The sequence below is a fragment of the Saxophila tyrrhenica genome, assembly GCF_035928015.1.
Source record: "Saxophila tyrrhenica strain CCFEE 5935 chromosome Unknown scaffold_20, whole genome shotgun sequence".
Taxonomy (NCBI): domain Eukaryota; kingdom Fungi; phylum Ascomycota; class Dothideomycetes; order Mycosphaerellales; family Extremaceae; genus Saxophila; species Saxophila tyrrhenica.
In genome coordinates, this window is record NW_027041752.1 from 445,857 (window position 1) to 472,007 (window position 26,151).

At 56.3% G+C, this 26,151-nt stretch overlaps 8 protein-coding genes across 8 annotated transcripts; 2 read left to right on the top strand and 6 right to left on the bottom strand.

Annotated features, from left to right (window-relative positions):
* Positions 1 to 2,874: 2,874 nt before the first annotated feature.
* LTR77_010093 (uncharacterized protein) lies at positions 2,875 to 3,907 on the bottom strand (the record flags this gene model as incomplete). Its single annotated transcript, XM_064807317.1, has 2 exons — positions 2,875 to 3,801; positions 3,860 to 3,907. The coding sequence occupies 2 exons, from the start codon at positions 3,905 to 3,907 to the stop codon at positions 2,875 to 2,877; spliced, it is 975 nt and encodes a 324-aa protein (XP_064654690.1).
* A 1,076-nt stretch (positions 3,908 to 4,983) lies between these two features.
* LTR77_010094 (uncharacterized protein) lies at positions 4,984 to 5,329 on the top strand (the record flags this gene model as incomplete). Its single annotated transcript, XM_064807318.1, has 2 exons — positions 4,984 to 5,086; positions 5,145 to 5,329. 2 exons carry the CDS (start codon positions 4,984 to 4,986, stop codon positions 5,327 to 5,329), a joined length of 288 nt encoding a protein of 95 aa, XP_064654691.1.
* Positions 5,330 to 6,766: 1,437 nt separating this feature from the next.
* Positions 6,767 to 7,262, top strand: LTR77_010095 (uncharacterized protein; the record flags this gene model as incomplete). Its single annotated transcript, XM_064807319.1, has 2 exons — positions 6,767 to 6,896; positions 7,015 to 7,262. 2 exons carry the CDS (start codon positions 6,767 to 6,769, stop codon positions 7,260 to 7,262), a joined length of 378 nt encoding a protein of 125 aa, XP_064654692.1.
* Positions 7,263 to 9,082: 1,820 nt separating this feature from the next.
* On the bottom strand, positions 9,083 to 13,954 carry KEL2 (Negative regulator of mitotic exit; the record flags this gene model as incomplete). The annotated part of the gene is made up of 3 exons (XM_064807320.1): positions 9,083 to 13,107; positions 13,160 to 13,547; positions 13,598 to 13,954. 3 exons carry the CDS (start codon positions 13,952 to 13,954, stop codon positions 9,083 to 9,085), a joined length of 4,770 nt encoding a protein of 1,589 aa, XP_064654693.1.
* A 1,634-nt stretch (positions 13,955 to 15,588) lies between these two features.
* Positions 15,589 to 18,853, bottom strand: SLA2 (sla2 Src-like adaptor 2; the record flags this gene model as incomplete). Its single annotated transcript, XM_064807321.1, has 2 exons — positions 15,589 to 15,678; positions 15,755 to 18,853. The coding sequence occupies 2 exons, from the start codon at positions 18,851 to 18,853 to the stop codon at positions 15,589 to 15,591; spliced, it is 3,189 nt and encodes a 1,062-aa protein (XP_064654694.1).
* A 340-nt stretch (positions 18,854 to 19,193) lies between these two features.
* Positions 19,194 to 20,363, bottom strand: LTR77_010098 (uncharacterized protein; the record flags this gene model as incomplete). The annotated part of the gene is made up of 2 exons (XM_064807322.1): positions 19,194 to 19,226; positions 19,284 to 20,363. 2 exons carry the CDS (start codon positions 20,361 to 20,363, stop codon positions 19,194 to 19,196), a joined length of 1,113 nt encoding a protein of 370 aa, XP_064654695.1.
* A 516-nt stretch (positions 20,364 to 20,879) lies between these two features.
* On the bottom strand, positions 20,880 to 21,890 carry RPS4 (40S ribosomal protein S4; the record flags this gene model as incomplete). The annotated part of the gene is made up of 4 exons (XM_064807323.1): positions 20,880 to 21,169; positions 21,227 to 21,288; positions 21,390 to 21,674; positions 21,739 to 21,890. 4 exons carry the CDS (start codon positions 21,888 to 21,890, stop codon positions 20,880 to 20,882), a joined length of 789 nt encoding a protein of 262 aa, XP_064654696.1.
* A 261-nt stretch (positions 21,891 to 22,151) lies between these two features.
* LTR77_010100 (uncharacterized protein) lies at positions 22,152 to 23,725 on the bottom strand (the record flags this gene model as incomplete). Its single annotated transcript, XM_064807324.1, has 2 exons — positions 22,152 to 22,953; positions 23,007 to 23,725. The coding sequence occupies 2 exons, from the start codon at positions 23,723 to 23,725 to the stop codon at positions 22,152 to 22,154; spliced, it is 1,521 nt and encodes a 506-aa protein (XP_064654697.1).
* Between the last annotated feature and the right edge of the window lie 2,426 nt (positions 23,726 to 26,151).

A 26,151-nucleotide genomic window follows, 5' to 3' on the forward strand; every position in this document is an offset into this window, starting at 1 on the left:
CCTCGAGATTCTGTTTGGTGGCAGGCGCGACGGCTGTGCGGGACAGCAAATTTGAGATCGCCCGGCCGCTCTTGCCTCCCAGGAGTGTGCAAATCTTTCCATCGCGACTTTTCTCACATTTCTTGTTCGCCCTGTGTCTACTTGCGACATACGATTGGGCAACATACCGTTGGACATGTATGCAGAGCTATTCTACAACTTCCCAAGTGCATAATGAGCTACCTGCTACCATTGGCGACACAAATGCCTTCCTCAAGACTCGCATCACGACACAACGTTGGAAAAATGGAACTCCAGATTGCGGAAGCGACGTAAGAGGAACAACGACCAAATTGAAATAGCAGGCTACCTACAAGCACATCCTCTCGGCTCCGGCAGTATAGCTCAGTCCCTCGAACGATGTTTGTTGGTGGAAAGCGCTCAAATTAAGTGGTAGGCTATGAATGGGACGGTGTTTCCGATCACTTTAAGAGATGTTGCGAGTCCTCAAATTGTTTCACGAGCTCGTATCGATGAACGTGAAATCAATACTGGACTGCGGGAATGGTCGAAATGGGCAAGCCCAGCTCTCGCTCGGCGTATAAGAGGTGTGGGTTGCACGTTCGATGAAGCTTTGCTGAAGGTCAGGACGCGCCGAAGGGTCTCGACCATGAAATTCACTACGATGCTGCCTCAACCGCGCTTGTCTTGAGACCACGGCGGCTTTGGCGGCTATGTTTCGCCCTGCGATCTGCTTCGTGGACGAGGAAGGGAAAGACTGATGCGGACTGGGCTCAAACACTTCTTCTCTTCGCTCTGCATTGGAGACGGAAGCAAGAGCCTGTGTCGATGCGCTGATAGGGAGCTGCAATCACCCCTCTCGTACGCAACGAAGCAAGTCGGCGGCATAGCAAATTCTTGGAAGCCAGCGCAATGCACTATGGAAGGGGGAGATGGTTTGTTTGGGCGGCTGATTGGAGAGCCTCAGGAACGTAAGTCGGTGCATCGTAGGAGGACGACCGTTTGAGCCAGGGCAGTAGACGTGCTCTGGCCAGCGAGCTTCACGACGGCCTCGAAAAGAGCTCTCAACGAGAGCGTGGTGGCGGCATGAGGCGAGACTGTGGTAGCGACATGGAGGGAGGAAGCAATAACAGGCACAGTGAGGAGACACCGCGATGCGACCCTCTGGTAGTGCGATGCGTTGTGGAGCCTGCTATGCTCTGTTTCCGCCGAGCACGTGTAAGGCGGGATCAATGACCCGATTCTACTGGCCTGCTGTTGAAGTCACCTTCATCTGACTGGGCAACGCGACGTGACGGTTCGCTGAACGCGCTCACTTGAGGGTGACAATCTTGCCTGGCTTAGGCCAAGCCTTTCTGAGAGACATGAGCGGTCATCGATCTTTATCAGACGACGGAAAGGAACACAAAACCTTGAGCGATGGTGAGATGCGGCGGGATGGTGGGCTGGAGCTTTCGTGAGCCGTGCTGGAAGAGGCCTGCTGACTGTTGAAAAAGTATTCGCAGAGAGGAGGGGGCGTGGGGGAGTGTCAGAGAGGGGGGCAGGCGGGGGAGTGGTGCGATGACGGCAATGAAGTGAAGAGGAAGAGGTGGTGACAGGACCTTGAGGAGGTAAAGCGAATGGCAGATCTTAAGTGGGCGGCAACATGCTGAAGCGCGAAGAGATAAACGGCGCTGGTGAGTGAAGAGGAAGAGGTCGCGACGTTCTGCAGAGTTCGATGCGACAGATGGAACGCAAAGGTGGTGTTCAGACTAGCGCTCACGAAGGGCTTGAGGACAGGAAAAAAGCCAGGGCAAGCAAACGTCAGAAATTCTAGCCGGCTTAGAGCAGATAATCGAAGTCACGTGACTGTTCTCCACAAGAATCTACCTGCATTCCACTTCGCGTTCCTCTTCATCTCGTCTCCTCGCCTCTGGGCCACGCCATTCCATCATCAACATGGACGAGCAGCAAAGCTGCAGAAGAGGATACTTTATGGAGCGGACGGCATTGATTACATCTGCTATATTACATTGACAGGTCCGCCGTGGCCAGTATCATCTTCCGAGAAGACAAGATACCAGATCAGGCAGACTCATACTGTGGTCCAGTCCTGCTAGTATGCGTCTTTTGACCATACCATGCCAGATGGACCTACAGCTCAAGCCAGCGCCAGTCTTTCGGACCAGATACCAGACCTGGCAGAGCAGCATTCATCACCACTGCTCCACTCAAGGCAGTATCAGTCCCTCCGACAAGATTCCAAGCAGCAGCCCTCATCAGTCCTTTGGACCGAGTATCAAGTCGCAGAGGACGTAACTCCGCGACAAGGTGCTTAATATCAGTGCTTCGCACCAGATACCACGCAGCAACCTCCGCCCAAGGTAGCGTCAGTATCAGTCATTTGACCAGATACCAAGCACGCTCCGGCTAGCATGACTCGTCGCGCGACCGAAAGCTATGCAGAAGGAAGTTTCATCTCCCTGGTTCCGTTTTGCAGTGTCCTCTACGAAGAAGACACCGCACAAGAGAACACAAACCCCTTCCCAATCCCAGCCGTCATTTCGGACCAGACCGGTTCTGCGCCATTCGTTGCGGCGACAGAGTAACAGCATGGTTGTTCACCTCCGAGGCCCTCTACAATCATCGGCCATTCGGATTGGTTTCATTTGGGGAAGTGCTGGTGTTGCGCGGCGATTTCTCTCCAGACATCAGCTCCTGACGATTGGTGTTGGCGTTGGTCAAGATCGCGCTGGCAAGGTGCGTCGTCTCAGAGGATTGCTGCCGGCCACTAGCATTGCTGCCAGCCGAGACCGTACTGGGATCTGAACCGGCCGTGCCGGTCGTTGCATAGATTGGCCGGTTCGCCGTGCTCCTGGCCGATGATGTACGAACTCAGAGCGGCCTGTTGCGAGGACTGCCGTCGGCTGGAACTCCGCCGACGCCGCCCGTGTTCGATCCATCCCGGATGGCCTGGAGTCCAGGCAACGTAAGAAGATGCTGGCCGCCTTGGCCAGCGAGGACTGTCGGGCGATGAATTTTATCATTATTTGGCCCTTTCTGATTCTCTGCCGTCCACTGATTGATCTTTAACCTCCGTTGGTATTCAAGCCGCGCTTCTTCGAGCGCCGCACTGGTTTGCGATGCGACCTCATCCGTGCGGTCTCTAGTCTCGGCATCGTCGCCGTGTTCCCTTCCGCGCTCTCGATTGTTGCTCATTTGAGCCTGGCGCTGGGATTCCTGATTCATCAGAAGCTGCTGCTGGAAATTCCCTGGCTGAGGTGGGTCAGAATTGCGCGGCGGAGGCAACTGATGATTTTGCTGCAGAGCGCCTTGTCTTTTGACCGCCCTTTGCTTTTTGGCCCTCTTCTGGCCTTTCGACATATGGACTTGCCCCTGTGCCGGCCCGCTACCAGTGAACTGATGCATTCCCGCGTTTGGATTGTAGTGGCCGAAATGGAATGACTGACTGGGCTGGCCATAAGGCGCCTGCACGACGTACTGAGCAGGGACCATGACCATTCCTGGAGGCGTTTGTGGCGGCTGTTGGTAAGCCGGGTATTGGATCATAGGCTGCTGCGGCGGGTATTGCTGGCCATAAGCAGGAGAATTGATTGTTTGCTGACGCTGATTCTGGGCAGAGAGTACCATGGCCTCTCTCTGTTGATTTGACTTGGCCAGAGTGTTCTGCCTATCCCGCTCGGCGTCCGCCCGGTATTCTTCGATGGTTTTGGTGGTGTCCACACAGATACACGACTTTCCTCGATTGATGATTTTGTCCCGGTATTGCGTGCAGGGAGCGCCATTGCTGAGTAGGTCACACTGGCAGGTAGGTCAGCTTTGCTATCTCTCATTGCGCACGGAAAGGTTATCTGCTTACTTGGTAATTGCCATCAACGGTACATGGATAGCAGATGCCAGTCTTCATCTTGGTGTCTGCGATCTTTGATGTCTGCTGGTAGGCGTGTCGGAAGGAGAAGCTGGCGCGAAGGAGCACGAATGTAGTGACGTTGTCGCGCGCGTAATATTACTAGCGTGTTTTCGAAGACTTCATACGACGGTCTCCCGCCGACCACCTGACTCCATCCTCACACTCACTCACCTCTTGCCTTTTGAGCAGCCAGCACGATATGTCCGAAAACCTGTCTCGAGATACACGACATGATACTACGCCCAACTCGAGAAGAGTTGATCAGGCTCGCTGCTCCTGCTATCTTCTCCACTGGCCCTCCCTGCCCTCCTCCATTATGGCCCCATCCTTCTCCCTGTCCTCCTACTCTGCAGCTCACCTCTTCATTCTCATCCTCGCTGGCCAGCGCCGCCGCCTTCGTCTGCCTCTCCGCCGAGAAAACCTGCAATATGGTTTGCCCCGGTCGAAAGATTCCAGGGTCGGCACCATTGTCGACGGATGCCTCAAAGCTTTTAGCCTTTAGGAGTAGGAGTCTTCTTTGATTACAGTGGACGACAGTCCCTGGTGCTTCGATTGAGGTAAAAGCGGGAATCAGACGGCTTCTTCTACCATGTTGAGCGTCGATTTGATTGTTGAGCTCTCCATCCACCGTATTAGGTATTGTTCTTGCAAGTTTGCTACTATCCTTTGGATCTTCTGCTATAAGAACACATTCATCCCAACCATCATGCTCACACATGTGCTCACCCGTGTTCCGCACTTCGCACGTGATGACAGGCTAGTCTCTTTCCGTTCATGGTGTGACGCAATACTAATTTCCTCTCATTCAATACATTTCTGCGACCTTCGATTCCTTCTTCACCTTTATCGACCTCGACCACCACTTTGTCGACCACTGACACAGCCAATCTGGCGCCCATACTCGCCCTTATACACAAGACCTCTCTAGGAAGTGTTACCAGATTGCTTGCGCTTCTACACCCCTACTCACACTTCCGCAGTACACTACAGCGCTCGCGTATACCTTCGCAGTGGCGACCGCTCCCGGCACCTCGAACGACGACTTCCACACCACCAAAAAGCGTGCGCCAAAAATGACGTGGACATCAGAAGCCGACCGCCAGCTTCTACTCCTCGGTCTAGGCAGAGACATCGTCCCTTCTGAGTATGCTGCAATTGCTGCGATGTTCGGGCCAGGTAAGCGCTCTTCTCCAAGAGGCGAGTCATGAACATGCTAACGTATATTCTGTGAAAGGCGCAACTGCGAGAGCTGTGCAGGAGAGGCTGTGCAAGCTGAAGCGCCAGCAGGCGGCGATGCTTGAGGCGATGGCGCTTATGGCGAGGTCTTCTGCCGGCAACGTCCCACCAAGAAAAGCTGCAGAGGAGACCGACGGGGTGGAGGATGGGTGGGAGATGGTGCTTCCGGTGCGAGAGCGCTAAGCGCACAGGAAAGGCCTCTCTGAGACGCCTGGTATGTCCTTGAAGCCTGATGTGGACGCGAGGGCTCGTCGTTGAGTAGGAGAAGCGACTACGCAGGCTCGAGGCAGGCAGCTATAAGTACTACCTCCTCGTTTCTGAGCCTGCCAATCTCACCTTTTCACATGTTACATGACTTCACTTATATTCATTCCTCGGGCCGCCGCCTAGTCTTGCTGTGCCACGAGTATGAACAAAGCTTCCTCCTTCAAACCCTTTTTGAGTCTCACATATCACCCGTTCCGCACCACTTGTGGTTCGTCTGCGAACATAGCAATAGTAAGTATTCTCGACCGCACTGCCACCTACAGTCCTTCTTTGACTTACACTTCTACAGACAAGTCTTGCCCAATTTTCACCGAAGCCTCCGCGATGACGCATCCTTTCACACCTCTCTTTGAGTAATCTTTCCACGAACCGACTCGCTACAACTACCTACCATATCTCGGGGCCGTGAGCTGCGGCGTAGGCATCGTGGTGGGCTCCACATTCTAGGCTTCGATGCATCGGCGCCTAGAATACGATCAAATGCCGCTGCTCTGCGGCCTGAGTCAAACGTCCACTCTCAATCCAGCTACTAAGAAGGAGAAGGGGGCCATGGCGCAAGCGAAAGAGGCTATGGAAGTACAGAAGACGGAGGAGATGGATGCTGATGTACCTTTGAAGGCGATCGAAGCCATCAAGGATGGGTCCGTCACGATCATTGCGGAAAAGAAGCGCTGAACCTGGTCGCTGAGAAGGTTCGAATGCACACGATGCTAGCCCTGGCACAAGCTCGCGGCTCCTCGCTGAATCGGACCTTTCATATTCATCTCTCCATGACAGAAGTGCGATATGTGCTGCCCGGGGTCACATTGCATATTCGTCGACGCAGAAATGGGCATAGAGATAGCGAGATGGCCGCGTGGTTGTGCGGGCAGAGTGCTTGAGCAAGCAAGTTAAGCTTCAGGAAAGCACTAGTACAGGTGATTCAACCTAGCCATTCATTGCCATAATAGCAATGTGCTACATCCGTTCTTTGTTGCCATTTGCTTGTGTCTTCTTAGACAGTTCTCTGCCACAGTATATCAATGTCAGCCCTAGTTGCCGTCATCAGCCAATCCCACATTTTCAACTTCACTTACATTCACTTACTAGTCCGGAAGCTAGTCCGTAATCGTCCCTGCTGTGACACCGCGCTAGTGAGGCGTGGTATAAAAAAGGCTCCCACTTCTTGAATTTCTTCACCTTGACCACCTCGCGACATCCTCCTTTCGGCGACCGTTCCTACACCCTTCGTCTTCCAACCTATCTTCTCGACAACGGTAGTAAGTATCGCTGGCGGTACCGCTTCGCTTTGTGCGCTTTTGCTTACATTGCCGAAGTACCAGCCTCAAAAACAGCCACGATCACGCCACTACGATGGAGTCCTCTACCATCTTGCTCAATCCGAACACTAGCAAGCACACCGCGCGTCCCGCTCAGCGCAGGACGAACGTCAACCCGATCAAGGTGGAGTGGACCGCCGCTATGGATCGAACTCTCCTCCTCTGTCTCCTCAGCTACGACATCAAAGCCTGCGACTATTAGAGGATCGCCGACTTCTTCCCCGGTAAGCAAAGCGCTAGAATACTCAAGAGAGGCAAAGGTGCTGACATAGATCGCCACAGACCAAGAACCCTCGCCACGCGCCGTTAGAGACCGCCTCGAGGAGTTGCGCAAGGAGCAAGCCGTCTTCGCCGAGAGGTCGAAGCTGAGCGCTCCAAAGAGGCCAGTCTGCAACACCAATGCGGCAGACATCAGCGCGCGCCTCGAGAAGGTGCGTAAGGATCAAGAAGTCCTCCTCGAGAAGTTGAGAGCCAAGCAAGACGACGTCGAGGAGGATTGGGTCAACATTCCGTCGCAGAAGGAGTTCTAAGGCGTGTAAGTACCGACGCAGGCAGCCCGACGAAAGCTTGATACTGACATTCTCCAGAAGGCAAAGTACCGTCAGAGAAGAGGACATGGCCATGTCAACCTGCGTGGGGAATGAAGAGGGTGGGCCAGCGATATTGCATAGCCTTGAAGACTGATATGCAGGCGAGGCCTTCTCGGCGGTATAATGCATATCCCTGCGGCTGGTGGAACATGGCCAGGACTTACACATGGCCAGGACTTGAGCAGTTGTCTATGGGCACGAGAACGGCTGCGAAGGCGGCAGGTCTGTAGCGCAAGACACAGCACAATGAGACCTTGACAGATCCACGTGAATGTTTCCATTGTTCTCAAGTTTACTACCTCCAATCTCGTATTCATCGCTGTTCGTACCGACCTCGAGCTGCGTAACACGATCAGCTGATTCTACACTTTCACATGACACTCAAACTTCACCTACATTCACTTGTCGTATGCCCTCAGCTACACGCTAGTGAAGCGTGGTATAAACATTCATCCTACCTCCTTGAATCTTCTTCACATCAGCCAACTTCCACACGGCGCACCTCTTCTTCAACCGTTCCGTCACGGCACACATACCCTTCCAATTCGCCGAAGGGACCGTAGTGAGTATCACCGCCCTTCCCAACTCCAATCCGTACCATCGACTTACCGACGAGTAGCACACAAGCAATTCCACCAACACAACCACAATGGCCGTCACCAACAACACCACGCGAAGGAGCACTGGCGGTCGCGCCCCTCGCAGGCCCCTCGCGACACGATGATACAGCCTCCAAACTCTACACGAGCTCTTGGCCTCGAAAACGAACGTCGAACCGGAAACCAAGATGAAGTGGTCCGCCCTCGACGACCGCCGCCTCCTGATGTGCGGGTTCAACAGAATCCGCGGTGCGGACGAGTACAAAGCAATCTGCGAAGTTGTCCCAGGGACGCTTGATCGAGAAGCTAGAGCGCTTACAGTCTTCGGAGGCTGTGCAGACCTTGTTATGCAGACCAAAAGCCGACGCCGGAAGAAGTCAAAGAAGTCTCGACAAGCTCCAATCGGACTCGAACTTCTTCCTCGACCAGGTTGGGATTAAGCGGCCAGGCACGCCGGTTCCGGCGTCCGACAAGGAAGAACGGGAGGTCCGTGAGATGAAGATAAGTGAGTCGGCGAAGGACGTCGAGATGGAGGACCAGACGAAGGAGGTCGAGATGCATGGCAAGATCCGGGGGGGCGTCGTCTCGTACAGGGTGCGCTGAATTGAAGAAGTGGCAAGCCCGGCAAGGTTGTAGTGGTGGTGGTGAGGGTGGCGGTACTGACCTCTCTCACCCAGCGCAGAGCGGTGATCTTTCGGTATATGCGAGCCAGGACGGCGAAGCGAGCGAATGGTAGAAGAAAGAACGTGAGATGATGACAGAGACCAGAGCTTCTCGGCACCCACGGGCAGCACCACGAAGCTCTGAGGCAGCAGAGATGTTGATAAATCGAGGCATCAAGGAGAAAGCGTGAGAAGAGAAAAGTACTCACACACCACAGTTCAGACAATCTTCAGTTACAACATCTGGCCAATACTATACAACATGCTGTTCCACTCCCAAACCCCCAGCCGCGCTCAACGCATCGCCCCAGCGCACAGGCACGTCAAGAGAGCAAGCAGAAGGGGGGTATATCTACCCTCCCCATCGCTACCCTTCCCATCCATTCCCATATTATCAGCATAGCGCGCCTGAAACTCCAATACTCATCCATTCCATTCGATTCATCCAGCATCTTGCATCCAGCCCAGCCAAACCACCGGTGAATTACGTTCCTATCCCTCATAGCATCCTCCCCCCTGTACCGGTAGTACTCGCCTGCGTAGGTGTCGACACAGCCATCCCCTCGTCCCCGTCGCCGCGGACAGTATCCAGACTCCGCTCCCCCTCGCTCGTGCCCGGACGACTCGGTGTATCGCCCTCGCCCTCATCATCGCTAAGATCCAGCCCGCGGCGCCAGGACGCCATATCCATGTCCCCCGCAAACCCACCACCCGATCCTCCATAGCCACTGCCTCCAGCGCCGTGGTTAGTAGAACCCGACTCGCCGGCGCCCTCGAAGTCGAAGCGGTCAGACATGCGGGAGGAGGAATTCTTCGCCGTCTCCCAATGACTCCGTAGAGTCTCGAGCTCACTCGCCAGCGAATCCAATGCGAAGCTATCCCGTCCGTTCGCGCCCTCGACTTCACTGACCACACTCTGTCCACCATCGCTCTGCGCCCTCGCATGGCCCCGGGCGGCATCGCCGGCAGAAGCAGTCTTCTCCGTGCCCGCTTCACTTAACCCGGACAGGGGGCGCGGGTGGAATGTGCCGTTCATCATCGCCACGCCGTCACCGAGTCGGGATTGGCGGCGGTAGTTGTCTACGCTCGATTCGACTTGGTTGAGCAGGAGTTGGACTTTATTCTCCGCGTCGCGTGCGCGTTCTTCCAGGACGCCGTTGTCCTTTTGCAGGCGCTCGATGTCGGTTCGCGACTGCGTGTGCGTAGCCTGCAGGGTCGAGAGGTCGGCTTGCGAGGTCGCGTGGGCCATGCGCGTGTGGTGCAATTCGCCTTCTGCGGCTTCGAGCTGCTGCTGCAGGGCGCCGAGGCGAGCCTCGAGTTCGGAGACGGAGGTGTGCAGGTTGGTTTGCACGTCGCTGACTTCCTTCTTCAGGGCCTCGCGCTCGGCTTCCCAGTCGCCGGTTGGGGAGGCGCGCTTGCTGCTGCCTTCGTCCTCCTTGACTTTCTCTATCCGCTTCTTCATCTCGCGGTTCTCGTCCTTCACGCGTTGGAGTTCTTGCTTCATCTTGGACAGCATCTTCTCCGTGCCTCGCAAGTACTTAACCGCGGCTTGGTGATCGTTGTCCAGGGCAGTCAGCTTGTCCTCGTACTCGCGCTTCATCTTCTCGTCCCGCTCAGAGACTTCCTCGAATTGCTGCTTCATCTCGTCATGGCTCTTCAGGCTGTTCTCAAGCTGCTGCTCCAACTCACGCACGCGCTGGAGGTCGGGCGTCGAGAAACGACTGAGACTGGATGGCGAGTCCAAAGCGCGGGATCTCCGGACTTCGGCGGCGTTGATACCGCGTTCGCCCAGAATATCGCGGAGCGAAGCATGCTGCACCGAAAGCGCATTCGTCTCAAGCATCTGACTCTGCACCTTCTGCTCCAGCTCGGCCTTCTGGGAATTGAGGCTCTGGTTGTCTTTGGTGAGACCCTGCAGCTGCTTCCGGATCGACAGTCCCTCGCGGCTGGCTTGCTCCTGGAACGCCTCGAGCCCTGCGATACGCTCCTCAGCGCGCCTGAGCTTGTCGGCTGCTGAGTCTGCCGCGGCTTGATTCTGCCGAACCATAGAGTTTGCGTGCTCGACTTGCGATTGTAGCAGGACGACACGCTCGTCAGACACTGAGTCTGCGCCAATATCGCGATCGCTGATCTTGCCCAGCCCTGCAACGACGGTCTCCCGATGCGTCCGCGCTTCTTCCGCATGCTTCTCCGCCATCTCTTCTGCATCGCGCAGCCGGCGTGAAGTATCCTCCAACTCATTCGTGCGCTCCTCATGCTCGATCTTGAGTTGCCGAAGCTTCTGCTCAATCTCGTCTCGCCGCGCATGCTCCTCTTCAAGCTTCTGCTCCAACATATCCGCTTTCTCCTGAGATGCCGTGACCGCGGAGCGTAGCGATGTCAGAATCGAAGTATGGTTCTGCGTCTGCGCCACAGCGCCTTCGAGCTTGCCGTCCACTTCCCGCTTGTCGAGCGCAAGTATGTCATGCTGCGACTTGATCTCCGCATGATTCGCAGTCGCCTCCCTTGCTTCTCGTTGCGCCTCATGCAGTTCCGACCGCAAACTCTCCAGCTCTGAGCTGTACTCCTGGCGATGCCCGTCCAATTCAGCGACTCGCTTTTGGGCTGCATCCGCCGTCTCGTCCGCAAGCTGCCTTGCTTTCCTTTCGGCCTCGACTTCTTGCATCAAACCATCAATGCGTCTTGACAGCTCGCTCTTCTCATTCAGTGAAGAAGCCAGCCTCCGACCCATATCATTGCGCTCCTGATCCGGACTCCGCTTGTCTTCGTTATCAGCTTGCGAGCCACCGTGACCAGCCAATCTCGTCTTCGCATACACCGCCTCGCTAACAGCAGAATCGCGCTGTTTCTCGATCTCAGCAATCTTCTCCGCAGCGGACTTGCTCTGCTCTTCAATAGTCTCCTGCACTCTCAGCAACTCCGCCTTCATCTTCAGCAGCGCTTCAATGAGAGGCTTGTCGTCGTCGCCGAAGACATCCGCAGCACGTTCGTCCATGACCGGCGACTCCGTCGATCGCGTGTTGTAGCCGGCCTTCTTCGCCATCGCAAGTTCTGAAGCATACCACGCATTGCGCTGCTTGACCTGCTCGAGTTCCCGGATCATGTGGTCGTACTGCTGGGTCAAGGCAGGCGAAGAACCAATACCAGAATCCTGCGGTCCATCATCTTCCCGCAACTCCTGCACCTTCGGCATCGCTTCAGGGAGCTCAGCAGAAGGTCTTGATTCGTCAACTTCAGGAATGACACTCCGTTGCAACCGCGACGAGCTCCTCTCTTCACTGCCCTGCTCCTGGGAAGGCTGATATGTCTCTGGCTTGAACGAGCGCGTCTGATCAGAGTCGTGCGGGTCATAGTATGATCTCTCCTGCGTGAAGCTTGGCGATGTCGGCGTAGCTTGCTCGGGGAACCCGTAAGCTCCAGGTGGCTGTGGCGTGATCGGTCCAGGTGTCTGCTGAGGCGAGGACATCAGACTCCTGTCGAGAGGCTGCATGCGCTCTGCGTCGGCCGTGGGACTTATAGCTCGATCCGGTCTGCTCGGCTGCCGAGATGGCGGGCCACTGCGCGGTTGCTGAGGAGGCACTTGAGGTGGCGGACTCGTGGGTGCAGGCAATTGAGCTTGTGGGGGCCTCGCCGCCATTGGCAACCGCGAACTGCCGTTGCTGTCTGACCGAAGCGACTCTGACCTCCCCCTCAAGTCATTAGCACTGCCCGACCGCGGCGACTCCACCATATCTCGTCCTTGCGGAGGCGGGTGCCCTCGTCCCGCACCAATGGGCAAACCCGCCTTGTCGCCACTGGGCCTCCGATGCTGCACCGTCTGTTGATTCTGTTGCGGCGCAGCCGAGTCCGGAGGATATCTTATCTTCCCCGTGTCCAAGAAATACGCATGCGAAAGCTCAACCGGATCTCGGGGCGCACTACTAGGCTCACCGGCCAGAACGACAATCTGCTTTCCGATGGTGGTCATGCTATGACCAGATCGGGGCGAGGGGCTCGGGCCCATGTTCTGGAAGGTGTACCATCTGCGGGTGGTGATGCGGAAAGCTGCGAGATCACCCAAGTCAGTACCTTCTTCTGTCCGACCACCAAATATGTACATGACGTCTCCGACCAGGGCAGCGGCATGGCCTTCGCGGGCGGAGGGTATGTAGCCGATGCATTCCAGCTGGGTCCAGGAGTTCGTCTGTGGCGAGTAGGACCAGACATCATTATACCAGTGGACTCCATCCGTGCCGCCGAACAGATACAGCTTGTCGCCCCAGGTAATCATGGTGTGGTTTGTCCGTGCCGGTGGAATTTGGCCATGTGGAGGTCCTCCATCGATTGTGTTCTGAATCAAGATCTCCCACCGGTTAGTGGCCTGTTGTAATGCATTAAGATCGAACGCGACAAGATCGTTGAAAAAGTATCCTTCCACTTGACCGCCGAACACGTAGATCTTGCTGCCAAGGATGTTGAGTGTGTGGCCATATCGGCCTGGCGGTCGAGGTCCGGCAGGCAGAGCTCTGGACCACTGCTTCGTTGCTGCGCATTGTGTCAGTCCTCCTGCCGTTATATCCACAGACTCTCCACTCACATGTGTTGAGCAAATAAAGCGTATCATCCAGCTGGTCTCCCTCATCCATCTTCGTATCTCCACCAAACACAATGAACGCATTGCCGACCAGCAGACTGGCGTGTCCAACTCTTGGCCCTGGCCCTTCTGATGTTGTCGCGACAGGGTAGCATGTCATGTTCCCTGGCCCGGCCTCTACCATCCAGAGATCGCCTTTCACGGTGCTACCGTTGATAAGGCCGCCCATCAAGTATACCGAGCCATCTCTGCTCGAAGTCGCATTCACGGCTGCACCATATCGCGGGAATGGATGTGCGTGTGGTGTCGTGAAGGTCAGCTGGCGCATTGACCATGGATATGGTGAAGGGTCGGCCGTGGCGCGAGGTTGTGCGGGTCGTGGGCGAGGTTGCTATCTCGAAGTCAGTAATCGCAAAAACCGCAGTCATTGAATATACACACCACATCAGCTCCCAAACTCCGTATGCTCTTCTGCTCCGGACTCGGCGAAGCGCCATTGATCCTCGCATCCTCACTCGCAAACGGCACCTTCTCCTCCGAATGCCTCACGCTGCCGGTCCCGCCAGTCGGCCGCGCAGTAACCTGCTCATTCCCCGCCAGCGAGTTGATGCTGTTGTTCACGCTCGAGCCCGGCGTGGGCGATGAAGGCTTGACCGCGCCATTGATGGCACCGTTCAATGTCGGGATCTGCGAGCCAGAGCCGCTGCCAGGCCCATCTGCGGACCGGATATCTCGACTGGCGGGTGGTAATGCGCTGGGGTTGGCGTTCTTCTGCTTGCTCTTGAAAAGGAAGGACATAGTGTGCGCGTGGTGTTATCGTGAGACAGTTAATTCGTGTCGGGAGGTTGGCGCCACGCTCGGCGCGGGGTCAGGGAGGGCGACGGCGAGGGAGCGGTGTGCGTTGTGATCATGCCACGTCAATCGTATGCGCTCAATGGCTGACCGTCGTGAGGGGGTGGTGTTTCGGGGGTGGTGTGGGAGGCTGGTGGAGTCGGGGGAGGAGGAATGCGGTGGATCCCGGGCGTCGAGAATAAAGTTGGACTCGCAGCGCCGACTTGTTGGAGGCGAGCGCAGACCTCTCCGACTGCCTACTTTTCTTCCGCAAACAACAACGACACCTCTTCGTCTTCTTCTCCGCGCTGGTGGTATGGGATAGGATGAAGTGAAGTCGTGGAAAATAATCTGGTCACGGCGCCTCGACCTGGGCCTGCTGCACGACTGCAAGGCTAACACAACCTCCTTTCGCACACCTCACACCTCGACCTGTGCCTGCACCTCTCCGCACTCACCCATTGGCTGCCCAGCCCTGCACGCTACGATCGAACACGGCAGTTCCAACACTAATAAGGTCTGCTCCAGCACTCGCCCGTCCACTCGATGCACCTCTTCACCTCTCCTCAGGCCTACTGGGTCTACCGCTCCCAGAAACACCTCCCACCCCTTCTCGTTCACTTCCTTATCATCCTCCCCCAAAATCAAGACATCATCGAAGCCTTCACCGCCGCCGGATGGCAGCAGATCTTGAAACGTTAGCGCCCAGCTTCACCCTCAGGGGTCCCGGCTCGATCGAGACGACCGGTGCCGCGGATGTGGCGGCTAGTGCTGCAGATCCCAGTTTGTCCGCCCTGCTACCTTTCGGCTCTCTGCCCGAGAATACATCAAGATGAACCTAATCCTGGCAACCTTAAAGCGACTGCCGATATGAGCTGAGAAGGAAATCCATGGACGAGGCCAGTGGCAGACTTGTCTTCATCTCGGCTGCTCGGAGACTGTCATACGAGCTGCTACAACGCCTGAAGACCGCCACAACAAAATCCTACCTGGAGGCAGAAGCGAAAGCCTACAAGGACCGTGGGCGACCCAAAACTACCTAGGTACAGCATCTCCATACGCCCAGATCGCAGCCTACGGACGTTGTTCATTTAGGTATTCCACCAGCCCGGTGCTTGCCCGATACGTCTGACGCGAGGGGAATCTTCTCCCAAAGCTCATATCATCTGGTGGAGACAGAGCGCTCTGATATTGTTCTTCAGTAACTCACGAAATGCTCTTCTACAAGCACAGGGCGTGTAGGGAGCCAGGGCGGTGGGATCTTGGTCGTTTCCAGTACTGTACTCCCAAGTAAACACAAGCAAAGTACACCGGAAGCCTTTCCTCCTCACGAGATTTCCCACATCAAGGTCGCAGAACGATCCCGCCACGTACGCAGTGAGCACTTGAAGTCCTGCGATGTTGGAGTGAGAAAGGGGACCGTGGACACGAGTGCCATCCGTCCGTGGGGTGAGGGAACGCGCAAAGAGACTTGGACGCGTTTACGGAACCGATAGCTCCCAGCACGCTGATGTTCGATATATTCATCAACAGTACCCGCTTTACACAGCATACATAGTACGCCCGCTTGATGATCATAGTAACCCAGCAGATTGCCGCACTCAATCCTCCTCCTGATAGCTCACCTTCCGCATCTCCCCCAACCGATGCCTTGCCGCACTCAGCGAATTCTCCAACTGCAAGATCTCGACCTGCCACACACACCCACATTAGCACCAACCGACACCCAACCACCCCTTTCCCTTCCTTCTTCGGGTGTGTACTCACCTGCTGCTCCATCTGCCGCACCTTAAAATCATGCCCGCTCAACCCGGCATAATCCACCTCCTCCTCTGCATCCCTCCTCCTCCCCTCCAGAATCCCCTGCACCTGCCTCACCAACCCCCGACAAGCCTGTCCCACCGCGCGGGAACACTCCTCCAACCGTTCCTGCGTCTTGCTCATGAAAGACGCCTTCACCCTCGACGCAGCGACGAGCTGCGCAGTCGAGGCCGCGACGTCGTTGGAGGCTACAATTAGCTGTTCCGGCGAATTACGGCCGGAGATGACGCCGTCGGCGGTCTCGATGAGCATGTTTGTCGATCTGGCGACGGCTTTCGCGGCCGAGATGAGCCCTTCGGTCCAGCGGTTGTTCTTCTTGTAGAATTGCGCGCGGGACATGCTGCTGCCGCGCCCTTGCTGGACGATCTCGCCCTGGCTGGCGGTGGCGGCGCGGATGAGCTGGGCGATGGCGTTGGTGACGGCGATGGCGGCTTCGAGGATGGAGTCGTGGATCTTGAGCTCGTAGGTGCTGTATTGGTCGCGAGGTTTGTTCATCAGTTTGGTGAGGCGGGCGGAGGCGTCTTCGATGGCTTTGGCGGCGTTGGTCATTTCGCGGTCGACGAGCTCGCCTAGGTCGCCGGATTGGTTGGTCAGTTTCGTATTTGGTGCGAGGGCATCCGCGAGCTTGGAGAGCGAGTTGAGGGCGACTTGAACGTCGTTGTTCTTGTTGATGACGACGTCGGTCTTTTGCAGGTCTTCGAGGCCGTCGAGGCGGTAGGACATGATGCCCCGGAAGAAGTCGACCGTGCTGGAGGCGGAGCGGCGGGCGGCGGCGACGAGCTGATCGGCCTTTTTATCGTCGCTGGCGAAGCGCGTGAGACCTTTCGTGTTGGAGAGGACGTCGGCGATGGCGTTGGCGAAGGTGTGGACGGTGCGGATGACATCGGCTTGCGTAGCGTTGGGACCATCGGCGATGAAAGCGTTGTATGCAGTGCTGAACTCCATAGCTGTGCTCTGCGCCTTCTCGATCTGCGAGAGCACATATGGTCCGCTCGCGTTCTGATTACCGGCCTGCATGCTGCTGTCGAGCTCGTACAGCGCGTCATCCACCCGCTGGACACCAGACTGCAAGACGGAGTCGATGATGTCGTTGATCTTGCGAATGTTGTCGAGCAGCATGACATCGATCTGCTCGTCCATCGCGTTGTCTGTCGCACCATTGCCGTTTCGGAGCTCTTCCACTTCAATAAGTGCTTGGTCCATGCCAGACTTGTAGATCTCGAGCTCCTCTTCTCTCTCACGTAGCTGGCGTTCCAGATCAGAACTACCTTCACCCAGCTTCATCTGAGTGTCATCGAGAGCGCGCGTCTTGGTGCGAAGCGCTTCCTCCAGATCGGCAATCTCGCGGTTGTGCCTCGAAAGCATAGCAGAAAGCTCATTGCCCTTGCCTCGCTCAGCATTGTCAGCGCGATCGAGCGCCATCCGCAGTTCTCGCTTGAGCTTCTCGACTTCATCCTTATGCCCGCCAGTCGTGCGATCCTTGTCATGCAACGCACGATCTCTCTCCCGGATCATGTCTGCCAACTCAAGGTTCTTCGTCTTCAGCTCGCGCTCCAGCTTCTCCCGCTTGTCGATTGCCTCTTGTGCCGAGTTGGCCTTGAGCTGCACGTTCTTGAACTTCTGCAACAGCTCAAGATGCTCCCTCCGCAACTGACTGTACAGCTTCGCAAGAGCCTCGTACTTCGTCCTCCAGGTATTGACCTGCTCTTGCAACGCGCGAATCTGATCATCCTTGCTCTGTGTCTGCTGCTGGAAGTTCTGCTGCAGATTCGCAAGATCTGTCTCCAAACCCTTCAATCGCCTGTCATACTGCTCCAACAAAAGCTGGTCCCGCTCATACTGGGCACGAGCATTCAGGTTCTCCCGCTCCAGCTCAGCCATACGACCTTGCGTCTGCTGAGCATACTGGTCCCGTTGCAGCTGCTCCAATTGTAACCTTTGCTGCTCAGCCTGCATGCGCTGTTGATCCTCGAAGTCCCGCTGAGCTTGCAGTTGTTGCTGTTCATGCCGTTGCCTCTCCTGCTCCCATTGCGCTTGTAATCTCGCCTGCTCAGCCGCATACTCCTCCTGCTGCCGCGCCTGCTCGTTCTTCCAGAACTCATTGATCGGCTCGGGATCAGTGTTCTGCGTCGGTGGAGGTGTGTCTCGAGGTTTCGTGGCTGGTTCGTTTCGTGGTCGTGCAGGCAGCGCAGGGGCCGTTTCATCGTCGGCGAGGAGATTCGGAGGATCTTGCGGGAGCTTCGGCACGGTGATAAGAGAGGTCAGATATCGCAAGTTCGAGCACTCGTAGTAAAACCGGACCAGACGATAGTGCTGCGCATCGTATCTGCCTCTGAGCGGACTCAGCGCCTCGTCATCCCCCAGTGTGGTATGCATAGCCCGCAGCATGCTCGTAATGAACTTGTAGATCCCATAGCTCTCCGCGACCAACGGCACCAACGCACTAATCCTGCACTCGTTGTTCGAACCGCTGCGGAAGTGGGCAAAGATGAGCTTCTGAAAACTGTCGATCTGGTCCTGCAGCGTCATGAGGTCGGAGATGGTCTCGTAGCCCTCGTTCGGGTCGTTGATCGATTTCAGCGAGATGTACTCCTCGTACTCGAACGTGCCGTTGAACTCCGGGTGGTTGCGGTGGAACTGCAGCTTCGAGATCAGGTAGTGGATATATTCCTGGATCAACGGCGCATATCCCCTCATGCCGTCGCCGCCGCTGATGCCCCCGACCAGCCCTCTGTTCAGGCTCTCGAGCCATGATGTGTGCGACTGTGCTTCCTTCAGCGCAACTGGGTGTCCCTCTTGCAGCACTTTATGGATTGTCTGGAGTGCTTTGAACGTCTGGACCTCGTCGGCCATGATGGGCTGGACTTTGATGCCATTCCAGAAGCTCTGGCTGCTCTTGTGGTCCCAGGTGTAGACGATACATGCTCGCACATGCTTGCGCTTCGGCGCCGTCTCTTCGATTGATGTCGCCTTCTTGATGTTCGTCGCAAGCTCCGTCTCCGATTTGCTCAAGTCGACGTTGCGCGACGTTTGGTGAAAGGCCATCTTGGGCGATCGATCGAAAGGGAATGTGTGGTATGAGAAGGACAGTGGTGGAGGCGCATTCAACTTGAAGGTGGACAAGAAATCAGGCAATACGATTCGAGGCTGGGGAGCTGACGTTGAAGGCCTTGGCACTTGCTTTGAACGACGACGACTACATCTCTACTTGTACTCCATCAACAGAATCCTAACGACAGTGCAAAGCCCATCAACGCCTTGTCCATGGAGTCGAAGAATGAAAGGCAGTGTATCGCCATCCCAATGCACCCCGTCCCACAGCTCCTCATCTCAACCACCACAACTCTTCCGCCGCGAGCATCCCAAGTATCAGGGCGGACGACGTCTAAGACGGTGGAGGCTGATGGCGCTGCTCAGACTGGAGAGAAATAGAGGGTCAGCGCCTTGATGTCCTCGATGAAGGTAATTCACTCACGGCATCGGCATCACCAACCTGCTTCTCAGACGAGAGAGGCCACTCCTGCTCATCCTCGACACTGCCGTCGTCACTTGAATCCTTCCTGATCTCTTGCTGACTCTCGACCGCCTCTTTCTTCTTATCACCACCACTCACCTCATCCTGCGACTCCACCTGCTTCCCCAGCGGCGACGGCTTCATGTCACTCACGCCGCCCTTGGGCACTTTCGAGCCATCGCTGTTGTACCGGTAGATGCCCCTCGACCACTCCCACTCCCGCTTCGCCCCCTTGTACTTATTCTCGGCCTCCTCCTTTCCCAGCCTCTTCTGGTCCACCCTCCTCGTTCCCGTCATATTCGCGTCGTCGTTGAACAACGGCGGCCGATCCCACTGGGTGAGCGAGGGGGTCCGGGCTCTGGCTACGGGGTGAGGTGCGCTCGTCTTGCGCTGCTCCGGCGGGCTTGGGGTCGGGGTCGGCGACTCGTGGCTCCCAGTACTTGCGTCCCGGGTCTCCTTCGTTCTGGACGACGGCGTGAGCTTGCGCTTGATCTTCTCCATGGGGCTGAGCTTGCGTGATGCCTCCTCGGAGTCGTTGCGTTTGTTCTCCTTCTTGGACTTGGGACTGGAGCCGCTGCGACGGTACGCCTCTCGCTTCGCGGCAGCAGGCGACAGATCGCGGTCCTCGGCTCCAGTGGCATACGAAGGCGGCCTGCTGTACGTCGGGAGTGTAGCTGTCTCATTGTTCTGGCCCGCAAAGTAGCCAGTGTCAGCAGCTCCATCATATGCGGAGCGAGAATCGTTGATGTCGAGGCTCTGTATCGGCGTCAATGGCTCCCCGTCCTCTCTTTGCCCACGGGCATGCTGGCGCATCATCTGGTCCTGCATCGGCAGGCCAGTCATCGGGTTCTGGAAGCGGACCTCACGCCGGGGTCGAATCTCTTCGTCGTAGGACGGGCGGTTGCTCGCCGGCCCTTCGCGGTTTCCTTCATCGCGCCACGAGTAGCGAGAACCGTCCCTGGTGAGTGTGTCGTTCACCTCGCGCAGATCTTGATCGGAGAGGGCGCGTCCACCGGCGTTGGAGTCTTTGCTGGGGGCCATAGTGGCGTTTGAGGTGCGGGTTGAACTGTGAGGGTGGGCGTCCCTGAGTTTGTGAGGTTTTAAGGGCGATCGTGGTGAGACAACGACGCTGCGAGAATCGAGCCAGTCACCGTCAGCTGTTGAGCAGGGAGTGAAGAAGTGGTGTCCAGACGAGACTTACCGGTTTGATGGTCGTGTGGGTTGCGGTGGAAGTGTGAGCGGCAAGGATGCAGACTTGATGGGGTGCAGCAGAATGGTTTTGCGGTGTAAGGATGGAGTGGATTGATACAACCGTATGCTTGATAGAGTTGCGGTGCAGTGGACGGATGCGTTGGTGAAGAGGAGAGGAGGAAGAGAAAAGGGCGGGAAGAGTAGCAATTTGAACTGTTTTGATGTGGTCTGCTACTTCCTTCTATGCCCGGGCTTCCTAAGCAGGCACGAAGGTCCTCGCAGAAAGGTGCCGATAGACTTGGTCAAGCAGCCACGACCCTTCTCCAGACGTCACGCCATTTTCGCAGCATCCACAGTTTGCACAGCTTAGTGGCCAGCAAGAGCGTACGCCCGTCTGCGATCCCTCTCCTCAGCAATCGACAGCTTCACACCCTTGCCCTTTGGCAGACTGATCCATGGCTTCTCACGACCGATCACGAAGACGTTGGTCTCACGGGTAGCGAACTCGTTGTCGATGGCGTCCTTGATATGCACGATGTTGAAGCCTCCGTCGTGGCGCTCACGGTGGGTGATGACACCAACACGGCCCATGTTGCGACCGCCGGTGGCCATGGCGATGACACCAGTGTCGAAGCGGATGAAGTCTTCAATCTTGCCTGTACAAGACATTAGCACTACGAGCCTGCCTGCTTCCATGTCGCTGCGGTTCTTACCGGTGGAGAGGTTGATCTTCACAGTATCGTTGACCCTGATAGCGGGATCGGGGAACCGAATACTGTTATCCTCTTAGCACATTGTATTTCCACCAAAGCTTGGCCAGCGTCTGACAAGCGCTCTCTCGAGCGCCAGCGCAACCAAGAATGTCTCTCTACTCACGTGCGAGCATCGTGCGTCACCAGGAACGGAATGCCGCCCTTGCCCAGCTGCACCCTCTTGACCTTGCCGAGCTTGTACTGCGCCTCCTCTTCCGTGATGCGGTGGACGGTGAAGCGGCCCTTGGTGTCGTAGACGAGGCGGAAGTTCTCGCCCGTCTTCTCGATGCCGATCACGTCCATGAAGCCGGCTGGGTAGGTGGGGTCGGTGCGCACTTTGTTGTCGACTTTGATGAGGCGCTGCATCACGATCGCTTTGGTTTCGCGCGAGTTGAGGGCGTACTTGAGGCTGTCGTCACATCACCAGTCAGCATCTTTCGTATCATGGCGGCGGTGGTGGTGTCCTTTCGTACCGGTTGCGGATGAACACAATCAAGGGCATGCAGTCCCTCAACTTGTGCGGACCCGGGCTGGCCTTTGGCGCATACGCACCGCTCAGCTTGTCGAGCAGCCAGTGAGATGGCGCTGCCAAACGCTTTTGATGCTTCCTTGGTCCTCTCGCCATGTTTGCGGTGTTGTTGTCGAAGCTGTCGTGATGCTGGATCGCAAGCAAAAGTTGGAGGTCGAATTCAATCACTAGCGTGCGGTCGGAGGTGCGATTGAAAAACGCCGTCCTTGGCGTCACGTGCTCTATACATACCTTGAAAGCCTTCGACCTCGACGGCACGAGTGAGAAAAAGAGTTCGAGAGTCCTTGTTCAGAGCTGTGGCATAGCAATACTATGTACGAAATCACACACAGCTACCAACAATGCGGTGTTGCCATCTCACACCTTCCACACCTTTGCGTGCCCCCTTCTCACAAACGGCCTATCCTCCAGCGCCCTCCTCATCAGCTTCCCATCCTCAATTCCTCTCGCCCTAACCTTCTTCGCCGACGGCAGACTATCAAAGCTCGTTGCATACTCCGCGATACTCGCCACCAACGCCTTCTCAATCGGCACCCACGCGTCAAAGTTCAAGTTGTCATAATTATCCAACGCGCTGTGGTAGTTCGGATCCAAAGTCTCGCCTTGCTCACCGCCGAATTTTTTGAACAGCCTGGGCGTCTTGGTCTCGTCGGCGCCGGCGAAGAGGCCGCCGCAGGGGATGCCGTTGTCGGCGAAGGCTTGGTAATCGCTGCGGCCGTCAAAGGCGGTCGCTGTGATGTTGAGGCCGCGGCGTTTGAACCATTGGCGATAGAAGGTCTCGACTTCGGCGCTGCCGGGTGGGCCGGTCAGGTTGAATGTGCTGCCGTCACCGTCGAAGGTGGCGAAGATGTAGTTGGGGGATGCGAGCATGTCGAAGTTGAGGTAGAGCTTGATCTTGTCGAGGGCGCCGGCGGTATCGTTCAGAGTCTCGACGTAGTGGGTTGAGCCCAGCAGGCCGAATTCTTCCCCGCTCCACCAGCAGAAGCGCACGGCGTTGTTGGTGCTGTAGCTGGAAAGCTGAATAGCGGCTTCGAGAATGCCAATGGTGCCGCTGCCGTCGTCGTTGAGGCCAGGTCCATCAATGACGGAGTCAGAGTGGGCGCCCAGCGTGAGGACGTTGTCGTGGTCGCCGCAAATGGTCTCAGCGATGACGTTGTATCTGAAGAAGGTCAGCTCACAGTGCCAGCAGCTATGTTGATAGTGGAAACCCACGTAGTGACGTTATGGATATCGCTCACAGTGGTCACCGTGCCAGTGACAGCCCCGTCCTCCAAAGCATTGAGGATCTGGTTACCAGTCCTCCTTGCAACCCCGACAACAGGAACATACTCTCCCTCTGGACGTGGAGGTGGGCCAAGAGTGCCACCACCGATCAGGCCTTGCTCATTGTTGTAGATGATGGCAGCGACAGCTCCAGCGCCGCCTGCTAGAGCGGTCTTCAGGCCAAACTCGCACTCGCCTCGGGAGATCAAAGCAATGGCGCCGTCGACTTCATCCGGGTAGTCACTCGCTTCGCAGCCCAGGTTGTCGACTGCAACAATGTCGGCCTCGACGTCACCGCTTGGAGAGTACTCGAAAGCTTCGGCTTCCAATTCATCACCATCGGCTGTTGCGGTGCCGTTGGCGTCCGAGTAAAGCGCAATGAAGGGTTGCACTTCGTAAGTGTAAAAGTCGCTCATCTCATCGAGATACCCCGTTATCCAAGCGACAGTCGAATTGTGGCCTTCCGAGCCCATCACGCGGTTGCGCCCCGGAGTGCTGTAGGCGAGATCTTCGAGCTCGTGTGCCTTGGTGGAGAGAGCTTTTTTGCTGATGGCTTTCTGCAGAGCCAATGCCTTCACTGGCGGAAGCTTTTTGGTGGCATCTTCAGCGAAGACTGCTGGGGCCGCTGCTGCGCATAGCAGGGCGCAGGTGGTAAGAGTAGAACGCATGGTTGCCAATGATCCTCCCGACTCACGAAGAAAGAGATAGATGGGGATAAATACGAGAGCGGCTTGAGCGGCCTACCTCTGCTTCTTAAGGATGCAACACAAGCAAGGCACAGAACAAGCTTGTGATTGACCTTACCTCCTCTGTTGGCTTATCTCCAACAGCAACGGCTTCTCCAGGCTCAAGTGCGACATGGCAATCGCCCAGCCAGCTTTTGTATCAATCACGAACGGATGTGTACCTGAAAGAGCAGGAGGCAAGCAATTCCAAGAGAGGCCAAGGAGGCCAAGGTGTGGGATTGATGGCGTACAGGGTCGCCATTGGCAGGGCCCGCCGACGATGCTATCGCACCGCGGGGTAGACAATGTAGCATTGCAGCTGGTGGGCACGAGGGCAGATTGGAGATGGCTGTAATTGCGTAGACTGCCTCGATTGTGTCGAAGTCAAGATGGTGTTCCTAGATGAAGATGCAGGGACGAGGAGATCGACGAAGCTCTGGAAGTCCAGGCCTCGGCTGCTTGCTTCTCGAGCTTCTCGAGCAATCTTGTGCAACTGCAGCGACTGGAGACCTGTTCTGGAGAGTCAAGATGGACGGAGAAGATGACATGGCCGTCAACGGCCGGCAGCTCGCCCTCGATCGCAGGGCCAGCAGCTGGATGGTCATCGACGCTCGCCGCCTCTTCTCGAAGATCCAAAGCAGCGACGTGCCTCTTGTCGACATGGAAAACACCTTGAAAATTGAACATACACTAGCGTGGTCTGGTCTGTGGCCAATCAGAGCTCAGTCTTCGCTTCGCAACCAAAAAATCTGGGCTTGAGCAGGACATCGGCCTCAGATCGGCATAGATTTTTGAACGTCCGCTAGCGTCATTCCACTGGTAGCCAATCATGTTTCTTAGGCCAACTTCACATGCCAACTCTGCACTCTACTTTCTGCTTCCATCTCCAACTACATTAGGGAGGATGGATGGTGATACGTGCGGGCGACCATGAAAATATGCAGGACTTTACGCACTCGCATCACACCTCAAGAATCTACGAATGGCATTGCAGTGGCCGCTTGTTTGACTGCCATGCAGGAGGTGCTGTCCCCGGCCCTTCCACGCTACATGGTACACCTTCCCCTCAGCTACAATGGCAGGACATCGGATATTGGTTTTGGAGACGACCGTGACTCTGAAGGTCAAGGAATTCACGGACTTTGACCGTCTAGAGCTTGTTGTACTGGCCCTCGCCTCCAGATGTCCTCAGCAAGGACTTCACCCATTCAACTATACAAGAGCACACGCTCTTGCTTCTGAATGGACGGAAAACCCTTCTTCTTGTTCAAGAGAAGTTGTTGCTGGTACTTCCCAAAACTTAACCATCCGGAGACAAAGCAAAGGTTCTGGCTAACTGCAGAAGCCCTGTCCAAAGAAACCATCTCTTCAGACTCTTCTGGAATCAGAAGGACCCTGAAGAAGAGCTAGCGAGCTGATTCGAGACTTCGCGCCCTGCCTAAAGCGATTCTGTTCTGCCTAAAGGTCAGTGATATATAAGCCTCTGCTGCCAAACTCAGAAGTGTCATTTGTACCACACCCAAATCTCAGTATATTTAGGGTCGACTTCCTTCGACTTCCACTCTTACATTCACCGCGCTAGTCCAAAGCTAGCCCCGGTTTGTATTAGCCCCATTCGCTTGCAATGTTTCTATGACCTTCCGCACAATTTCTTCTTGCTTGCTCGAAAAATCACCCCAACCGCAATCTCAACTTCCTCGCCCCACAACCACAAAACTATACCATACATACCAATACGCACAACTACAAACACAACATGGCCGCCCCAGCGACCACTGCCGGCGGTTTACTCAATGCCGCACACGCTCAACCCCGCCCTCAAAACGCATCAAGTGGAACCCGGCGAATACCAAGAAGCTGCTGCTCTTCTGTGTCGGAAAGGAGATCGGTTCAAAGGAATACCAGGCAATCGCAGACGAGTTTCCCGGTACATCCCTTCTCCCAGATCCAAACAAATCTCATGCTAACGTACGAATTGCAGAGCGCCCGACCCCCAAAAGCATACAAGAGAAGCTCACAAAGCTGCGCGCCCAGCAGAAGAGTCTCCTTGCTGCCGCCGACCTTCCCCTGCCAACGAAGCTCCGCAATGCGAGCGCAGCAGTGGGTGCAGTGAGGTCGGGGGAGCTCGATGGCGGAGAGGTGGATCTTTCGGACTTCGACGCTGGAGAGGTTGATGCTCTGCGTGCGGATCTCGCTGCGGAGCGCCGCCGTCAGCAGCGGGCGGAGGATGATCTGGCCATCTACCAGATCTTGTCGGCGGAGAGGCAGACAGACGCGGGGGCGCTATCGGCGGCGGTGGAAGGGGATGAGGAGGAGGAGGAGGAGGAGGAGGCGGAGGAGGAGGAGGATGGTGCGGAGTACGAGGATGA